This window comes from Lutra lutra, chromosome 1, assembly GCF_902655055.1.
Source record: "Lutra lutra chromosome 1, mLutLut1.2, whole genome shotgun sequence".
Lineage (NCBI taxonomy): Eukaryota > Metazoa > Chordata > Mammalia > Carnivora > Mustelidae > Lutra > Lutra lutra.
Genome location: NC_062278.1, coordinates 60604322 through 60624750, shown reverse-complemented (window position 1 = coordinate 60624750; position 20429 = coordinate 60604322). Strand labels below are relative to the sequence as shown.

General features: G+C 37.4%; 1 protein-coding gene across 1 annotated transcript in view; it reads left to right on the top strand.

The window, feature by feature from the left end:
- Window positions 1-2954: 2954 nt before the first annotated feature.
- Window positions 2955-20429, top strand: part of LOC125097220 (cell surface glycoprotein CD200 receptor 1-like) — a 31538-nt gene continuing 14063 nt past the window's right edge. Inside the window, 2 exon segments of the mRNA XM_047724856.1 lie at window positions 2955-3302; window positions 18949-19011. Of these exon segments, the coding sequence (XP_047580812.1) occupies window positions 3236-3302; window positions 18949-19011 (130 nt within the window). The 5' untranslated portion in view covers window positions 2955-3235.

The window sequence follows — 20429 nt, the reverse complement described above, 5'->3', positions numbered from 1 at the left end:
TTTTTAAATTGGATTATTTGGTGTGGTTATTTTTATTATTTATTTATTTATTTATTTGGTGTGAGTTGTATCAATTCTTTATATATTTTGGACACTAATCCTTTATTGGAGATGTCATGTGCAAATATCTCCTCCCATTCAGTAATTTGCCTTTTAGCTTCATTGACTGTTTTTTCTGCTATGTGAGGCTTTTTGTTTTGATAGTCCTCACATGCACTGATTCTTAAGTGGCAGTACTGAAAAGGAGTTGGAAGACTTGAGAGAACAAATGGTTTGGGCTTCTGGTTTGAGCCACACCCTTCTCTTGATCATGTCTTACTCTTCTGCTCTGCTTTTGGGTCTCTGTCTCTGTGCCAAGGACCACAGCTCAGGAAAATCTGGGACCTTTAGATTTTTTCAGGGAGGTGCATTTACTCGATGAGCACGTTTTTCTCTTCTTATATTGACATTCATGGCATATTGTTGGCTTGCAAACTCCTGGTCCCTTTATTGTTTTTCTAAGCACTGGCACTCCATAAGAGGTAAGGGTGAGAGCTGGGAGGTCAGGGGTTTACTCCCCTAACCTCTGGATGGAGGAGGTAAAGAAATGGGGAAGAAAGCCTCATCCTCCCAAATCTACTTGGAGAATTCTGTGTGTTTCTACACCATTCTGTTGACTGCTAATTGTAGATGCATCTGACTGGCATGAGAATATGAGTCTCTCTGAAAGCTGTTGGCCTAACATTCAACCCAGAGATACCACCAGTGGGGAGACCACCAGGCTAGCACACATGAAACTCTGGTTTTACACCCGGCTATGTCACTGGTCACTTGGAGATCTTAGGCAGGCCATTTGGTCCTCCTGTGCTTTAGTATGGGTTGTGGAATTGAAAAGGCATTAAAATAGATGAACAACATAATTTTTTGATGATATGAAATGATATGAGAAAAAAATGCTCATGTCAGTATAATTCTAAGTGGAAAAAAACAGGTTTCAGACTTGAGTAAGAAACTTGCCTCATATCATTAGACGAGTAATTACCCAGCAGAGGCTCAACCTTGGATCTCTCCGTTATCAAAACCCAAGGTCTTGACCTCTTAGCCTTAGCCTCTTCATGGTGGAAACCAGAATGTTTTATTTTTTTAAAGATCTTATTTATTTATTTATTTATTTATTTATTTATTTATTTCAGTGAGAGAATGAGTGAGAGAGAGCAAGTATGAGCAGGGAGAGAAGCAGACTCCCAACCAAGCAGGAGTCCCATGCGGGAGTAGATCCTGGGACCCTGAGATCATGACCTGAGCCAAAGGCTCTAGGTGCTCCTAGAAGCTTTATTTTATTACTATTTTTTTCTTTCTTTTTTTTTTTTTTTAAAGATTTTATTTATTTACTTGACAGATGGAAATCACAAGTAGGCAGAGAAGCAGGCAGAGAGAGAGGAGGAGGCAGGCTCCCCACTGAGCAGAGAGCCTGATGCGGGGCTCGATCCCAGGACCCTGAGACCATGACCTGAGCCGAAGGCAGAGGCTTTAACCCACTGAGCCACCCAGGCGCCCCTAGATGCTTTATTTTAAATGACATTTCATTACTGATTTTCTGACACCTGGTGAAATATTAAGCAAGGGGGAAGTTGCTTTTGCTATAGTCCATCATTGTTACACAGCATGTATCTTCAAGTACTCCATGCCCTTGAGTGTCTGATTTCACTGTCTCAATCAAATTAGTTCACAGGAAGGAAAGCTTAAGAAGGGGAAGGGGGGAAATATATATATATAGTTTAATGTTTGGCAAGAGGGAAGATGAAACTGCTAACCTAAAAGAAAAAAATGCATGTTGTTTCATCTTTATCCTGTTTGCAGTATTTTCTTCCCTTTCCTGGAGGGTTTTGCCTTGGGTTAGAAAATTCGTAACACATAATGGATTTCTTTCTTCCCAAACATAATCTAAATGCATGTGAGGTAGTCACATTAAGGCAGAGTTGTTTTGGGAAAGTCTGATTTCCAGGTGTGTGACAGCTAAAGATGGGTGTTTATTTGTAATTTGGCTCAAATGATCAGTCTTTAGAGGCTCTTTAGAGGTGAAAGTAAATAAATGGAAGTAAGTACTAAATTGTGATAGAATAATGGCCTCCCAAAATGTCTGTGTCCTTGTCTGAAACTTATAAATAGGTAACCTAACATAGGAAAAGGGAATTTGCAGATGTGATTAAGGGTTTTGAGGTGTGGAGATTATCCTGGATTATCTGAGCAGTCCAATGTACCCACAAGGGTCTTTTTAAAAAAAAAGAAATTTTTTTTTTTAAGTAGGCTCCATGCCAACTCACAATTCTGAGATCAAGGCTTGAGCTGAGATCAAGAGTCAGATGCTTAAATAACTGACTGAGCCACCCAGGCACCCCTCAGAAGGGTCTTTATAAGAAGGAGGCAGGGGGGTTTACAACCCAAGGAGATGTGACAAAGGAATGAGGTGAGAATTATGCAGCCACAATCCAAGGAATGCTGGTGGCCCCCAGAAGCTGGAAAAGGCAATGAATGGGTTTTCTGCACGTGTCCAGAAAGAACACAGCCCTCTGACACCTTTTAGTCCTGGAAGGTCCATTTCAGACTTCTGACCTCTAGAACTGTAAGCTACATTTGTGTTTTTTTTAAGCCACTGGGTTTGTGGTAATCAATTATAGTATCAATAGGAAACTAATCACATTATGATTCTTCTAGAGTTGTAGACCTTATAAGGGAGGATATTTTCCTCCAAACTTTATTATTGAGGCAGCGCAGTTCTTCAACACGGAGAAGCTTCTAAAAGTTACTGTGACTGGGAAATGTAAAGGGATGGGCCAAGGACAGATAAATATCCTGTTTTGCTTTGTGATCCACAGTTTAGACAAATCTGTTTGTCTTGGGCACATTCAGTGCTTTACTGTAAAGTTGATCTGTGAGCAGCAGAAGTGAGAGGGGGACCAATGAGCTGAAAGAGACCTCAGTCAATCTGCTTCCTCCGTGTTCGCTTCACTGCATACAGGAAATCTATTGCTGTGTCAAGTTCCAGAGAAGAGTTTCTTCTGTTCCAACTTACGAATCAGCCTGAGACACAGAGTGGAAGGAGGAGGTTGGTAGAAAGGGAGTGTCCTGTTGTGGATGGGCTAAGAGGATCTAGCTCCGAGCCGCTAACCAGAGAGAGCCCCACCATGTCCAGAGCTCCTTTCATACCTGTGTGGAGGCAAAGTACCAAGTAAAGGCAGAATACGAGAAATCGGAAATGCCCTGCACTAGGAGAACTCCTAAACCACGGCTTCTACCGATTTTGACTGTCTACTTAGCCCTCGGTAAGTCTTAATTCTCTGTGAGAGAGCGACAGGAGAATGGCCAAAAACGTGGCTCAGCTTTTGCTAAGTTTGCTTTGCTTTTCTTGTGGAGCAAGGCAAGATAATGTGGTCACAAGAGATGGGGCCAGGGGTTACTCTCAGATTTATTTCACTTTATTCTCCTTACTCTGTGCTTGGTCTTACTTATTTTACTCTGTATCCTATGGCACTATAGGTATCTATAATTTGCCTCACTGCCTACTTCCTTATTTCCACGTTCTCCCCCTCCCCTTTTCTGAACGAGGCAGAATAAATCAAGTATTTTCTAGTAACGATCCAAGTCATCTGGGTTCTCTCTGCCCTTCAAAAAAATGAATCCCACCTCATTCAGGTCCATATTGTTCACAGTATAAATTAGGAGAGTTTATGGCTTTTAATCACTTTCTATGGCCAGGTGCTTTCTAAAATAGAACACACTCAAAGCGCGGCGGTGCATCTGTGAGGTATGTCTGTATTTATCTTTAAGACGTGTAGGCTGTAAAAGACACTTTCTGGATGAGAGGACACTGCAACATCTAGGTTCTCGTAGGAGTTGTAGGACACTGGGGGCTCTTGGAGGGGGGGGTGTCCTGGTTTCACTACAGAGGGTTGGTAGGAGTTGATGTGGGAGGGAGTTTTCAGGTTTCACTTTTAGTAAATGGGAGCAGCCGCAAGGGAACAGTGTAGTTGGCATTACATTTCATAATTTGATCATTGAAAAAATAAAAGACTTATAAAATACTGCCTACCTTCCAGCAAAACTATCTGTTTTCTACATGACAGTCTTCCTGGTGAGCACAAGTAAAATAACCGTATTGTATTCCTGTGCCTTTCTACGCAGAATTTTCATATACTTTTTGTCCTTTGATCTGCAAAGCAAACCAGTGAAGTAGGCATGGAAGACAGTTTTCCATTTTATGAAGGTAGAAATTATGAAGGCCTGGAGAGGTGAATTGATTTGTCCAACACCACTTGTCAGTGACAGAGTCACACCTAGTCCCACCTGTAGCATCACCAGACATTTGAATAGGCTTATGCCTTTCACTAAAAAGCACCACTATTTTTAATACCATGGGAAAAAAATTATGCCCATGCTTGGTTATAGGCTTAATGGACTGCTTACTCACTTAAGAAAAATCAAGTGATCTAAATATTTCAGTAGTTGAGATCTGATTGTGGAAAGCAAAGACCCAACTTGGCAGGGAAGCCAGCCAGGCAAGAGGCTATTTTTCATGTCAGATCACATTATGACTTTTGGGTAAAGGAAAAAAAAAATCAAGATGAAAATGTAATGGATAATTTTGAATTGTAATGTTTTAAAGGTTTGCATTTTAAAACTGTTTCTGAATGCAACCAGAAGATACTACCTAAGTCAAATCTCTGAAAGCTGTGCTTATATAATTGTAAAGTTATCGAAATATTTAGGATCAGGATACAAAAAAGCAAATTACATTACAGGCAGAGATTTACATGATAAATTCACCATGAAATAATTTAGAATAACGAGAAGCAAACTACTTGGGGTATGACTTTACGTCTTTATTACTAATACTGCTTTGTTATTAATACTGCCAAACAGAAATAACTCAATTTGTTGTACAAGATAAATTCACAAAGGCGCCTAAGAACTAATGACTTCAGAACTAGGCCTGGGTGGTTTATCGGCCTTTGGCTCAGGTCATGATCCCAAGGTTTTGGGATCGAACTCCGTGTTGCGGGTCCCTGCTCAGTGGGGAGGCTGTTATTCCTTCTTCCTCTGACTACCACTTCCCCTGCTTGTGTTCTCTCTCTCTATCAAATAAATAAATACAAATCTTTAAAAAAAGAACTAATGACTTCAGTGTAAAACATAGTACTTAAAAAATCTTTTTACTTTTATGTGGATTTATTTGCCTATGAATTCAAGCAATGTGGTAGTTGGTAGTCAAGGTTTATTTAAAAAAATGCCTGCAGGGAAAAATTAAAACAATCTAAGCGGTCCACTGTCTAGAAAGGCTCTCCAATGCTATGTCTGGTCTTCTTCCCTCACAATCTCCTTACTGTAGCCTATCTGTATTCTAGCTTTTTTTCTCGTGTTCACATTATATTTTGCTATTCTAATCAACTTGATTCTACCTTTTATCAAAGTCACTGATACTAAGATCCTGATTACTAAGGACTCCTCCACTTTTTTCCTTCTTTGGGCTTATTTGGTTCATTTGTCATTGTCTTCCACTAGAGGGCAGGAAGTAACCAGAAGAGGAACTAAAAATCAAAACAGGACTGTTGATAGCTCTGGCATGTTTGCGAAAGACAAAAAACAATTGCAAAAGAGAAGGGGTTTGTTTTCATTAATTTCAGTCCTGTCTCCTTTTTCTAGTTTGAGAGTTATGAATTTGCATAATAGCTTCCTCTAAACATCTATGCTTAAGCAATTAATAAAGTAATAAAAAGTATTAGGAACACTGAATTGTTTATGATGTGTTTGTGAATAGTGGCTAAAAGTTATTAACAATATAAATTAGGGAGATCAAGGTAAGACAAAATAACTGGAGAATATTTTAAATTGGTCCCAAAGATGGTAGATATTACAGTGGATTAGAGCTGTTGAAGTCTTAATGGAGAAAATGGATCTTGAATGATAATTTTGGATAGATGAGGAAAGGTAGATATTTACATTGAAATTGAATGTATTGTATATTATTTAATGCCCCTTTGCTTCCAAATTTCATCCATGCATTGAATATTTTGGTGCTTTGCATTTTCTCAGTAAAATCTCAATCTCCGGGCGCCTGGGTGGCTCAGCTGATTAAGCATCTGCCTTCCCCTCAGGTCATGATCCCAGCCAGGGTCCTGGGATAGAGTCCAGAATCTGGCTCCCTGCTCAGCGGGGAGCCTGCTTCTTCCTCTCCCTCTGTGGCTCCCTCTGTTTTGTTTTTTTCCTCTTTCTCTCAAATAAATAAAATCTTCAAAAAAATCTCAATCTCTTTTCCCTAAATTTCTTGATTCTTATATATCTCTGTGTTACATTTAAAGGTTTGTCGTGAGGTATACTTTTAACCACTAACTGTGTCATCTTTAAAAAATTGTTTACCCTCTTTGACAATAATTTCCTCATTCGTGAAATGAAGGAGATGTAGGAGACTTTTGAGAAATATAAAGTTTTTGAACAGGAAGGGCTTTAGAAACCTTCAAATTTCATTTCATACGTGGGCAAATAAAGCCCAGCATTTGTTCAAGGAATTACTAAAGATACCACCCAACTATTTAGTAAATGAACTGAGCTTGAAACTTATCCATAGTATCAAACACACAAGGTAAGAGAGATGTGGCAGCTATGTGTGGGAAAATAGGAAATTCCCATCTAGGAAAAAGAAGGCAAGGCTAAAATGTGGGTTAGTTATTCTTTTAGTTAGTAAGTAAGGGTGTGTGTGTCACGTGTGAGGAACTGTGCTTCATGCTGGCGATACTTGAACAAGACAGACATAAATCATGCTCTCATGAAGCTCAGACTCTCAGAGGAGAGGTAAGCATTAAATAAACTATTGCACATAAGTAATGTGTAAGGAGAAATAGAGGGTGACATGGAAATGTGTAATTGGTAAGTCTGTCTCGTCTGTGAGGGTCAGGGAAGGCTTCCCTTTGGAAGTGATGTTTGAGATGAAGAGAAGCAGAAAAGAGCGAGGCAGGAAGCGTTGAGGGACTCACATTCCAGGCAGGTCAAGCACCTTGTATGAAGGGCAGAGGGAACTGAACTATGATTGCAGTGGTAAAAAAGCAAAACAAAACAAAAACAAAAAACCAAAGAGAAATCAACTGTATCGAGGCTCAGTTGGGGTTCTGGGAGTGAGGGAGAATGATGAGAAAAGGTGCAGAGAGAAAGCTGGGCAGATGAGACATGGGAGAATGTCTGCATTAACGTGCCTAAGGGAAGACAGGCATGTAGAGAAAGCGAAGGAGACAGAGCAAAGTACAGGGGTAGTAGTAGGGGGTAAGAAAAATGATTCACAAGGAAAGGGAAGTGGTTAATAGCATCAGAATCTTCCAACAACCCAGGGGCACCAGTCCTGAAGAAAGCCCAAAGGAGCTGGTGACCTTCAAAACTGGGTTTTGAATGGAAGGGTATAGGAGCCACAAGATTGCTGGTGTTGAGGAGAGGGTGGGTGTGGAGGAAATTGAGGCTGTGGTCACAGACCACTCATTCCAGACATTTGGCAGTAACAAAAGGAGAAAGGATCACAGTTACAAGGAGAAAGCAGCATCTAATTTCTTTCAACCAACATAGGGGAAACCTGAGTGTGTTCAAAGGGTGTCATCTGAGAACATTCAGTGATTTGGTCAAGGTTCTTTTCCAAACTGGGTGTGTGTATATGTAGCTGTTAGTTGTTTAGTGACTTATTTTCTTTTTCCTTGCCATTTTGTTAGTTTGCCATGAAATGCTACCTCTCCCCAAAGGTGAACTATTACATAATATGAGAGTATCTGGTTATATGATCCTGTTTTGTGGTATTGACAATTTTTCAGAAAAAATGTCCAAGTCCAAGTCAAAATGATGAAATCATGTTACTTTTATTTTCTAAAAAATCATCCCATCTCTTGTTCATTGGATGTTCCCCAAGGGTTATTCTACACCAGTAAATAAGCTAGTTGGGAGTCACCTATAGAACCTAAATCATTAAAGATACTATTTTGCCAACTCAAATCTACTTAATCAGACTAATCAGGGTGCAGAGTCTGAGATCCAGGCTTTCATAAATCTTTGCAGATGGTTCTGATGGGAGCTTGGATTTAAACACTCTCTTAGTTCTTTATCACCCAAACTATCCCTCTTATCCTGCATACTCAGCAGATGGCTGCTCACTTTTGATTTACCGGTCATCCAATGTGTATTTCTTAAACCAAATGACCTCTCTGAGGGTAGAGACCTTACTTCATGCATCCTGTCACCCCACAGAGCTCTGCACAGGTACGGACGCTAAGTAAGGAAACTCCGAAAATGTTCGTCAACATGAGCTTCCTCCAAATGTCTCTGTGTCTGTAACTTCTCTTGCCCTTTCTGCTTCTCTCTTAAGAGACAATGTATTTTCCCTTTCTTCTTCTTTTTCTCCTCCTGCGCCTTCTTCTTCTTCTTTGATTTATCTATTTACTTGAGAGAGAGAGAGAGAGAGAGAGAGAGAGATAAAGCTCAAGCCGGGGTACGGGCAGAGGGAGAGAGGGAAGGATAAAATCCAAAAAAAAAAAAAAAAAAAAAATCACGTGGGAAAAGTTAAGGACTAAGAGGCTTTATGATTTACTAACAAGAAAGTGGTCAGAGAGCTGTAGCGTCTGTAAGAGAGTAGTGTTAAGACAGACGTACGAGCACAAGATTGAAAGGAGCCAAGCAGAAGCAACTGTCAACATATGGAGAGAGGGAAGGAGAGAGAATCCTCAAGCAGACTCTCCACTGAGCAGGGAGCACAAAGCAGGGCTCGATCCCAGGACCCCGAGATCATGACCTGAGATGAAATCAAGAGTCTGTCACTTAATCAACTGAGCCACCCAAGAGTCCCAGTATCAGTCTTTTCAAAAGCAAACCTCCACTTTGCTTTGGCCTCATTTCCTGCCAGTACCGCTAGGATCCTGCTTTACCATCACTGGTGTAAATTCTAGCTCCCTCCCTTTCTGTCTACAAATAGGCTGTGCTCTCCTCTGTTAGATACCTTCTCCCTCCTCATAGTTCCATAATTATAAATGTTTTTGAGACTTTGATTTTGGCTTCTTCTCTAATTTCCACATCAGAGACAGCAATTTGGCAGTCTATGGACTAGATCTGGCTTGCAGACACTTTTCATTGGCTTGTGTAACATTTTAAAAAATCTGAATTAGTTGCCACTACTTTAAAATTGGGAGATTTTTTTTTACCCCAAACCCCTGACCTAGAATCTAGGGTTTCTGAGAAGGTAAAGTTAAATTATGTATATCAAGCACATAACACCATCTGAATTTTACATTCAAAAAGTGGTATCTTAATTATTATTTTGCAGTTTTCAAATATCTTTCATAGATATTATTTCAAAATTTATTTAATTAACCCTTAGAGATCAACTTCCTTGTTGTTTTGTTTTCTGGAATTAAAAACTATGCTGAAATTAACATTCTAGTATATATAGCTTTGCATATTGATATGTATGGATATTCCCTATCCATTCAACACACTGTCCCTTGTAACTGTTACACATTTGTACAACATCTGTCCTGGACTAGGGAACAAATCTATCCCTATTCACTAGTGAATGGCCTGAAAAAAAAAAAAAATTTAACCCAGCAATATGGGTTTTATTAGCCAGTGTCCTGACCAACTGATACAGGCTTTTTGATGATATCATTTTGGAAACTAGGGTCAAATTTGTTACTTACCATAATTCTTTTGGCTTTCCAAATTTTATTCATCCATAGAATTCGTTATTGGATTCTTATGTTTTGGAGCTTGATACTTAAACTTTTCTCACTCTTCCTTTTTATAAACCGTTTGGGTGTTTTATTTTTCTCTCCATGTTGTATTTGAAGAATATAATTATAGTTACCATCTAAGTCACCTTTCAACATATTACTTAACCTTATCTTTTGTTGGCCTGTTCATATCTTTTGCCCATTTTTTCCATTGGGTTGTCCATCTCTCTCTCTTTCTCTCTCTCTCTGTTTTTTTCTTGGTTTATGTGTTTTCTGTATATTTTTTGGAGGAAATTAGTCTTTTGTTTATCATAAATGTTCAAAATATTCCACAGGTTTTTGCTTGTCAACATTAGTTTGCACATTTTTTTTTTCTTTTTTGCCATACAGAAATGTAAGATTCTTTCTATAGTCATCTTTCTCAATGTTTTCTTTTGTGGTTTCTGTTTTGTACCAGGGTTAGAAGGTTTTTTTACTCACAGTGACAACTGTCCCAGTTTGCCTCGGACTTTCCTGGTTTTATTTTTATTTTTTAAATTTATTTTTATTTTTTAAAGTATTTTATTTATTTATTTGAGAGAGAGAGAGAGCATACGCAGGGTGAGCAGTAAAGGGAGAGAGAGAAGCAGGCTCCCCACTGAGCACAGAGTCAGATGGGAGTGGAGGGCTTGATTCCAGAACCCCGGATCATGACCTGAGCAGGAAGGCAGACACTTAACTGACTGAGTCATCCAGGTGCCCTGACTTTCCTGGTTTTAGCACTAAACATCTTATGTCCCAGGAAACCCCACATTCCCTGGCAAACCACGGTGTTACTCACTCCATGTTCCATTTAAGATTAAAAAAAAAAATCACCCATGCTTTCTTCCAGTTAATCTATCTATCGTCTATCAATGATTTCTGTCTTTGGTTCATTTTATTTTATTTTTGTGTGAGAAGTGAGTTAGGAATCTGTTGTCGTTGTTTTCCTAAATGACTAGATAAGTTTCCTAATACCATTTATCAAGGATATAGGTAATTATCTTTCCTCTTATGAGTTTGAATGACCACTGTTATCAGATACTAAATTCTTACATGTATAGATTAAGCAACTGAGATTCAGAGAGTAATCTGTGCAAGACTGTAGAAGTAATAAATGGAAGAGCCAAAATATTGGTCAATTTTCTTTACTCTAATTTTGTTGTTTTCTGAATTTGTTCTGCTAGAACTTTGGGTTCCCATCCAATATTTTGCTTATTGAACACCTAATTAGGTGTTGTCTGCTACTAAATAAATACCTTTGAAAATGCAAATCACATTTATAAATTAAAGCATAAGAATGCAATATCATTGATGCTGTGATACAAGGATCAGTTGCTCACATTGTTATATTAAAACGTGTATATACTAATTGTAGTTTTTGTGTTTCTTTGAACTTGTTATTTTAATTTTCTTTTATATTAACATATATATTGCTGAGTATATTACATATGTGCATTTCAAAGAACAATTACACAGTGAATGTTTATGAAAGTTTATGTAAGTTCTACCGCCCAACCTTTGCTGTAAGCTGTTATCTTTTGGGATAATAATTCCCTGCCTTTTTTTTTTTTTTTTTTTTTACATTTTACCACGTATGTATCCAGCCCTAAACAGTAAGAGTTATTTTGCCTTTTTTTTTGTTTGCATGTAGATGAAATCATACTCATTGTTTTATCATTGTTTTCATTTGCTGAATAGTATGTGTGAGATTTACTCATGCTTAAGTTTGTAGTTATAGTACATTAATATAAATAATTTTTATCCTAAAATTTCAAGTGCTTGCAAAACAGTTTTTTTCCTTGAAAAAGTTCTGGTGCAGAAATAACAAATATGATTTAAGATAAGAAATCTCAGGGCACCTGGGTGGCTCAGTGGGTTAAGCCTCTGCCTTCAGCTCAGGTCATGATCTCAGGGTCCTGGGATCAAGCCCCACATCAGGCTCTCTGCTCAGCAGGGAGCCCGCTTCCCCCTCTCTCTCTGCCTGCCTCTCTGCCTACTTGTGATCTCTCTCTCTGTCAAATAAATAAATAAAATCTTAAAAAAAAAAGAAATCTCCCATTTTGTATTTCAGTTTCTTTCTTTTTCAGACAGAAGGATTCATGATAATGGAGATATTAAGCTGTAATACATATGAACATATAAAGGAGAAAGTTTTCATTTTAAAAATATGTTATGTCTCATATAGCTAAAATGGCAAATGTTTATTTTTCTCTTCTGTTCCCCTTCCATAGAAAGATAAATTTGTCTCAGGGAAAAAATTTTCTGAAATCATTATGTGAGACTAGAATAATAGGAAAAAATAATAGAAAAAAATAGGAAAAAAGATTGTCTCTTTTTGGCCATGGTGTGTTTCCCTTTCCTTCCTTTCTTCTTCCTTCCTTTTTTTTTTTTTTTAAACATTTATTTGTTTTTGTGAGAGAGAGCATGGAGGGGGGTGTGAGGAGCAGAGAGAGAGAGAAACCTAAGCAGACTCCTCACTGAGTACACAGCCCAAAGATCCCACAACCCTGAGATCATGACCCTGAGACCATGACCTGAGCTGAAACCAAGAGTCTAGTGCTTAGCTAACTATACCACCCAGGTGGCCCAGCCCTGGGTCTTCAGATCTTAGTTTTCTATAATCCCTTCAGGCATGTGTCACCTGCACATAATAGTATTTTATTTAGAATATTCTTTCCTTTCTCTCTCTCACTCTTATTATTGGCTTCTTGTCTATTGGATCTTGTATTAAGTACTTATTGTTACATAACAAATTATCCCCAAACAAGTATTTATTTTCTTGCAGTGACCCAAGGGGGAGAGAGAGAGAGAGAGCAAGCACGAATGAACACACACTGGAAACCACAGTCTTTTTATAATTGACTCTCAGCACTGATATCCATCACTTTTATATATTGTAGTCATTAAATGTATGAGTGAGTCCAACCCAGAGTCAAGAGGAGGGAATTTTACAGACATGAATATCATGAAGAGAGAACATTGGGAACCACCTTAGGGGCTGTCCACCACCTCGAGACTAGGATAAGTTGCTCAGGGTACATTTTTATACTTTCCATTTGCTGTTATTGCAATTTCACATAATTATTTGATTATTTGGTTAATGTTTATTGTTCCAAGTAGATTGACACTCCAGGATAAATAGGCATTTATTAAGCGCCTAGCTACTGTAGTTTAATAAAGGAATATTAATATAGCTTCAAGTTGCCCTCCATCAGTCCAAAAGTTCTAAAATACCTGATAGGGGGTCATTCTGCACTTTGAATGAAAACTACTAGTGATCATAATCTGATCATAATCTTAGAAGGCAGAAAATGTTTCCTTTATTTCCAAAATTTATCATAAAATTAATGTGTTAGGCTTCAGGCAGCTTTAGTAGAAAAAAGATTCAGATAAGTCTTTTAGTTCAAGCATTCTTATTTGGTATATATAAATAACAGAATTTGGGGAAGAATTAGTGATGTTTTCAATTATTCCTACAGGGTGATACTGCTTTTTAATTATATATCGAAATAAAATTATGATTTAGGCTTCCTCCTCCAAAGGTTATGAAGTTCATAGATTTTTTGTTTGGCTACCATGGACTTTTATAATTCCTAGGTCCCGTTGTGAAAACCATTGCATTAGAGGAAGAAATAGAGCTAACCTATTTGGGTGACAATTCCTCTGTATCTGTAAAAAAAGACACAATTTAATTTCACAAATTCTTGCTTGAATCCATTCATAACTGTTGGGAAATAATACTTTTATGTCTAACCTACATCTGCAAGGTGAAGTTTTATAAAACGCAATACAAATATTCACTAACTAAAATGTTAAGTTTGGTATTTAAAGCTTTCTGGAGCCAGAAGTAAAGGTTGAAAGTAAAGGTTTCTGTATTGTATTGACTTTACCATACTGTTGACTAGAAAAAGTTATGTACTTAGTGTAGCTAAATAAAGATTGTTCTAGCAGTGTAATTTGAGTTTCCAGATCTTTGTGTGATTAAGATCTCAGCCTCAAAGTTGCATTTATTTTAAATGAAACCTTGAATCTTTAGGTGAGATGTACTGCTTCTTTATGACTAGGTTTAATACCTCAGTCTGTCATGTACTTTGAATACTTTTCATGAGTTATTCTTCTCATTAATTTAAGAATGAGAGTCTGTGTTTTGCAGAGGGGGAACCTAGAGCATATGAATTCATTTAATTATCTAAAATGAAACAGAGTGAGAAAACTCATATCTCTCATATTTTGTAGCCATTGCTAATCCATGATGGTTCAGCACTATATTTGTTATAATAACCTGTAGAGTTTTGAAGTTTGAAAGCTTGAAACATCAAATGTAGAATGAAATAATTCTGTTACTTGGTTTTCCTTATGAAAAATATCAGGATATTTCCATATATCTCAATGTGTTGAAATGTATTTCAGTGTATTCTGTATTTTTCAAAGTAGTAAATTCATTCAATGTTAAATAACAATAAAGATGACCAGTGACGACAGAAAGACCATAATAAGCAGTAAGAATGACTTCTTGTTAGTTAGTACTAGCTTAGAGGCTCCAGGTTCTGTAAAGAAATGTCAAAAGAAAGTTAAAAATGGAACTATGCCACATGATTTTCTTTTGCAGACACATGGGCATCTTATTAGAGCATAACAAATCGTTTAGGCTCCAATTTTGTCCCCAGTTAAGCATTATTTTAACTTAAAATTCATTGTTTTAGCCTCCTTACTGCTTTGTATGCCTTCTCCTCAAAGAACCTGCAAATGAATGAAAGGACAAGATATCTTTAACTTTTCCGTTTCCCATCCCCATATGCCGGAAATACATGAATTTTAGCAACCCTAGTAACTATTGGAGGATGGCATAATCCACATTCTAATTAGGTTACTAGCAGTTGCTTGACCAGGGGTTTTTATTGGGAGTGGTGAAGTATGAACAATGCCTATCTCTCCCTTTTTTAGTCAGGACAGCACAGCAGACCACAGGATTTTAGAAGAGATAAAAACTATTTAACCTCACAAAAAAACCATGTGTTCTTTCTGAGGGCCTTTTCCCCCTTCACTGGAGGAAGCCTTTGGAGTATGGCTTTGCACAGTCATGCCCATACAATGTCTGCTGTGTGGGTGGTGTATGCTTGCTCAGGCATATGACAATGATGATTTGGGAAAGGAAACTTCTGGTGCTCAAAGTGAGTAAGAGGTTTCATATGTACTAAAATCACAAAACAATCTTACTTCTACTGATACTTTTGACTTAGATGGAAAAGTTTTTTTTTTTTAACCATTATTTTCAGTGTCAAGGGTTTTTCCATTTGTATTTTGTTTTGTGTTTGTGTGGATGCGTGTTCTAAAGTTACATGTGTTAAAACCTGATGTTTCTGATACTATATTTAGTTCAATTGAGGGACAATTTATGTACAATTAACCATACCCATTTAAAAGGTACAGTTTGATAGTTTTGACCTATTCCTGTGAATCATCACAAACAAGACACAGGACATTTCCATCATTCCCCATATATTCTTTCATGTATATTTGCAGTCCATCCTTGCCCTGCCTTGGTCCCTATCTGCAGGCAACCACTGATCTGCTGTTTGGCACCACAGACAGATGAGTTAGCATTTCATCTCAGCAGTGTTCTTTTGTGCAGTGTGTCATGTATACTCTTGTGTCTACTTGTTTCACACAACAGAATGAGTTTGAAAATCATCAAGGTTGCTGTGCACTCCTTTTGTTGCTGAGTCATATTCCATCACACAGACAATTTACCCGTGTATCCATTAAATGATGTTTAGACTGTGTCCAGCTTTTGGCCATTGTGAACAAAGCTGCTATGAGTATTCATGCACAAGTCTTTGTGTGGACATATATTTTCATTTCTCTTGAGTAAATACAGAGATTGGAATGGTTAGGTTGTATGGTGGGCACACGTTTGACTTTTTTAGTGTAGTTTCCACTAGCACTAACAATATGATTATTGAAAATAGGTAAAGATTTTTTTTTTGCAATTATTTTTGTCATTAACTTACATTCCACTAAGAGGCATAGAGTCAAATAGTTGTGTTTTGAAAGTCGGTTCGAATAGCTGCTCTGTATGTGGTTATGCAACCAATTCTACCTGCACTTAGGTTCATTTGTTTCACTTTGCTTCATAATTTTAGTGTTTACAAGTAATTTGGTTATGTTTTATAATTACGGAAAATGGTTACATGGTTCCAAAGTCAAATCTATAAAATCAGAGACATATTATTTCTATTCTTGTTCCTATTTCATCCATTTAGTTTTGAAATTATAAGCAAGGAAAGAAAGAACACACACACACACACACACATCCCATGTAGCTTAGATGAACAGTAGTGTACTATATACGATTTTGTGTATCCTGCCTTTTCTTCTTAACAATATATCTTGGATATCCCTCCATAATAGCTTATAGAGCTATCCCTCATTCTTTTTAAGAGTTTCATTATATTTCATTTGGTGTATGTACCATAGTATAGAAAACTAACCCTCTATGAGAGGTCATTGGGTTATTTCTCAAAGTCTTGGCATGACAATGTTATAATGAATAGTCCTTGCATATATTCTTTTCATACTGTTGCCTGTGCTTCTTTAGGATAGATTCTGAGATTTGGTATTGCTGGGGAAGAGAAATGCATATGTAATTTTGCTATATATTGCCAAATTTCCTTCTGTGGACGTTGTAATGCTCAACATTCCTGCCAGCCTGATATCGGCATGCCTATCACTCGACAGCTCCAAAATACATTGTCAAATTTTTGGCCTTTGGCAGTCTAATAGGTGAGAAATGGTATTTCTGCATAGTTTTAATTTGCATTTATTTTACCATGAATGATGTATGAGCATCTTCCTATATGACTAAAAGACTTTTGTACTGTTTCTGTAAACTAAATCTCCATATCTTCAGTATAGTTTACTGTAAGGTTGTGTTGACCTTTATATTTTTAGCACAGTTTGAGTCACCTACATGACAGGCAGCTGTGCAAACCACTCTTCTAGGCGCTGAAGATGTGGAATGAAAAATATAAATGAAAATCCCTGCATTTATGGAGTTTATAATCTAGTATATAATCTAGTTTACAATCTAGTGAGGGAGTGATGAGTTTGGCCCACGAATTTTGGCAATTGTCTCCCACCCTCCTCCTTACCTTAACTATTTCTGTTCAGATTTGGAATTCATACTGCTTGTGTCCATACACCATTGTAATCTTGATTCTATTGACTTACCATTTGATGTACTCTTTTAGACCTTAGTCTCTGTGTTTCCCCCAAAACATGGGTTGGATTTGCTTCATTGACTCTCTTAATTTAGATTAATTTGGGTAGCGCTTTTATCCCAGTACATTCTTTAGATCCAAGCCTTGGTTTCTATTCAGTAGTAGGACCTTTGTACAAGAATAGTTGGGCAGGGGCGCCTGGGTGGCTCAGTTGGTTAGGCGGCTGCTTTCAGCTCAGGTCATGATCCCAGGGCCTGGGATCGAGCCCCACATGGGGCTCCTTGCTCAGCGGGGACCCTGCTTCTCTCTCTGCCTGCCACTCCCTCTGCTTGTGATTTCTCTCTCTCTCTCTCTGACAAAGAAACAAAATCTTAAAAAAAAAAAAAAAAAAAGAATAGTTGGGCAATTAGAGCAGCTTACAAGCTGGGCAGCCTTGGATGAATTGCTTCATCACCGTGAGTCTGCATTTCTTTATTTGTAAGATGACGTTAAAATACTTGTCAGTGTGGGGAGGCTGAAATAAATAGCATATGCTAGTTACCCAAAATTTGTTCCTAGCAAACTTTTGAGCAAGTGCTCAAAAACTGTTAATTTTTAAAAACAGTGTTTTAATTAAGTAAATGGTAGCTTGGAGGAGCAGTGGGTTCAAAATTTCTCCAGAAAAACACTGTGTTAAATCTTATGCTAAAATGTTTCTCTTTGCTAGTCCGGTGCACCCACTCTAGATGTATTGGAGATGTATCATTTTCTTATGAACACTTTCTAGGAGTGTTTCGCCTTCCACAGTGAGAACCTGCCAATATCCAGCCTCAACTCTAATTGCACATCTGGTTTTTCTCACTTAATGACAACACTGAACTATTTGTAATTCTTTGAAAGTCCCACGTAGCTTCCTATCTTCTTCTTTTTTTTTAAGATTTTATTTATTTATTTAACACAGAGAGAGAGAGAGAGAGAGAGAGAGAGATCACAAGTAGGCAGAGAGGCAGGCAGGGAGAGAGGGGGAGAAAGCAGGCTTCCTGCTGAGCAGAGAGCCAGATGCAGGGCTTGATCCCAGGACCCTGGAATCATGACCTGAGCTGAAGGCAGAGGCTTAACCCACTGAGCTTCCTATCTTCTAAATGACTTTTCTTTTTTCTTTTTTTTTTTTTTATGACTTTTCTTTTTGTATGCAAAAAGATTTCCTTCTTTCTCCCTGCAGAACTCATCTACTGAGATCCAGCTCAAATATCACCTGTTATAGAAAATCTTCCCGTTTACCTTTGCTCTTTTAGAATTAAACATTTTTTCTTTTAACTTCTGGACATTATTTTACTTCTATCATCACTCTGAAAACTTTACCTTCTGATCATATAAATAGCTGCTTCCTTGTCTGGACCTTTAGCTCTTGGAGAGAAGAGGGCATTGTTTATTATGATGTTTCTATGCTTGGTGAGTACTTTGCCAGAAGTTGCTGCTCAGAATAATAAAAAAAAAATTATTAGCAATTCCCACTTAGAGTTTGCCTTACAAAATTTGAACTTCATAGACCATTGTCCATATGATATGATTTCAACAATGCTTAGGAAAATCTTTTTTGTTCCATACCAGCCCCCAATGAACACATCACTACTAAACTTTCTTGACCTACTCAGTGGTGGCCCCAAAGCCTATAATGGATGGTAAAACCCTTTTCACGATTGGAGGTAAAGTAAATGCATATAAGCCAGGAATAAGAAATACTTTGACTTGAATATAAAGACAGCAGGGTGGTGACAGACACTTTGCATCTAAAGCAGGGGTATGCCAAAAAGTAGGAAGTTAAAGTCAAAAGTTCATCGTGGTGCAAATTGTCCTGAGGCGTCTTGACTGTCATAACTTATATTTCTTTTGGCAACTGCAATCCAAAAATGGCCTGTAGAATGTGAAAAAATTGTGACTTTAACTAGGAGTCAGAAATACTAATGTTATTCTTCTGAATACCCCATATGTCTTTTCAGAGTGCATACGTGCAGGAGTGGGAAGTTCTGGGATACCAGGGAACTCAACAAAGCAGCAAACAGGTAAGGACAATTACAGTTTGGGTAATGGTCATCTTTTAATGATAGTTCTATTAGAAGCGTGCTTGATGCTGGTACAGTTTGTATGTTAAGAACTTGAATCGTCTTAAAAAAAAAAGAACTTGAATCATCTGTGTAGTTATAGGCTCTTGTTTAAAAGTGTCTAAATATAATATTGCCTGTTTTATGAAGAGTTCATAATTTTTTCATTCTAAAATGATTTCTGTGCTTATTTAGTAACTTTTTCAAGAATGGTGATCACTAAACAAACCAATGGCATGTTAAAAATTTTTCACTGGGTGTTATACACAAATATGAGTCATGGGTACTACATCAAAAACTAAAGAAGTACTCTATGTTGATTAACATAACTTAATAAAAAAAAGAAAAGATTCTCATTCCGTTTTTGAAAAATGGGTTTAAAAAATAGGTCTTAGCAGATATTAGTAATTTATTGTCTCTGTTCCCCACTCAGCCCTACTGTCTTCCAAAGTTGCCATTATACTTAGCTTCTTCTTTATATTTTAAATTTTTATTTTTGTTGTATACCTCACTTCATTGAAAAATAATTCCCGTGACTCCAAAATGCATTGCTGGTCTTATAAATATACTTTCTAATTTCACTCAATTATTTCACCATCTAGAAAAATTAGATTCCAGGTAAATAATTAAAATAATTATATAATTATAATTATAGGTAAATAAGTAAAATAATTATATAAACTATAAATCTAAAGGTTGGAAACAATACATCAATGGTGCCCCCCCCCAAGAATGGTGGGTTGAATGCTGTCGCCGCTAACAAAAAGTACAGCTGGATCTTGCGAATGTGGCTGCATTTAGGAAAAAGGTCTTTGAAGATGTAATTAAGTTAAAGCTCTTGAGAAGAGATCATCCTGGATCAGAGTGGGCCTAAATCCAATGCTAAGAGTCTTTAGAAGTGAAGAGAAAAGAAGAGGACACAGGGAGAGGCAATATGAAGATGGAGACAGTGATTGAAATGACATGTCTACAAGCTGAGGAACACCACGGATTGCTAGTTGCCACCACAAGCTGGAAGAAGTAAGAAGGATTCTTCCCTTGTGCTGTTGGAAGAAACACAGCCCTACTGACATGTTAGTTTCAGACTCCTGGATTCCAGAAATATAAACAAATACATTTCTGGTTTGTTTTTTTTTTAATTTGACCAAGCTGGTCATTTTATATTAAGGCAGCCCTGGGTGGCTAATCTAATGAGTCATTAAGTTACTTTTCTACTATAAATATGTTTTAAAAAACACAATTCACATTTGTTTCTGTCTGTCTGTCTGTCTCTCTCTCTCTATATATGTACATTGTGAAAGTGTTAAATTAGGCTTCTGATGTTAACAATGTAAAAGTATAATTTTTATGAACTTTAAAGAAAATTTGGTTTCAGATAA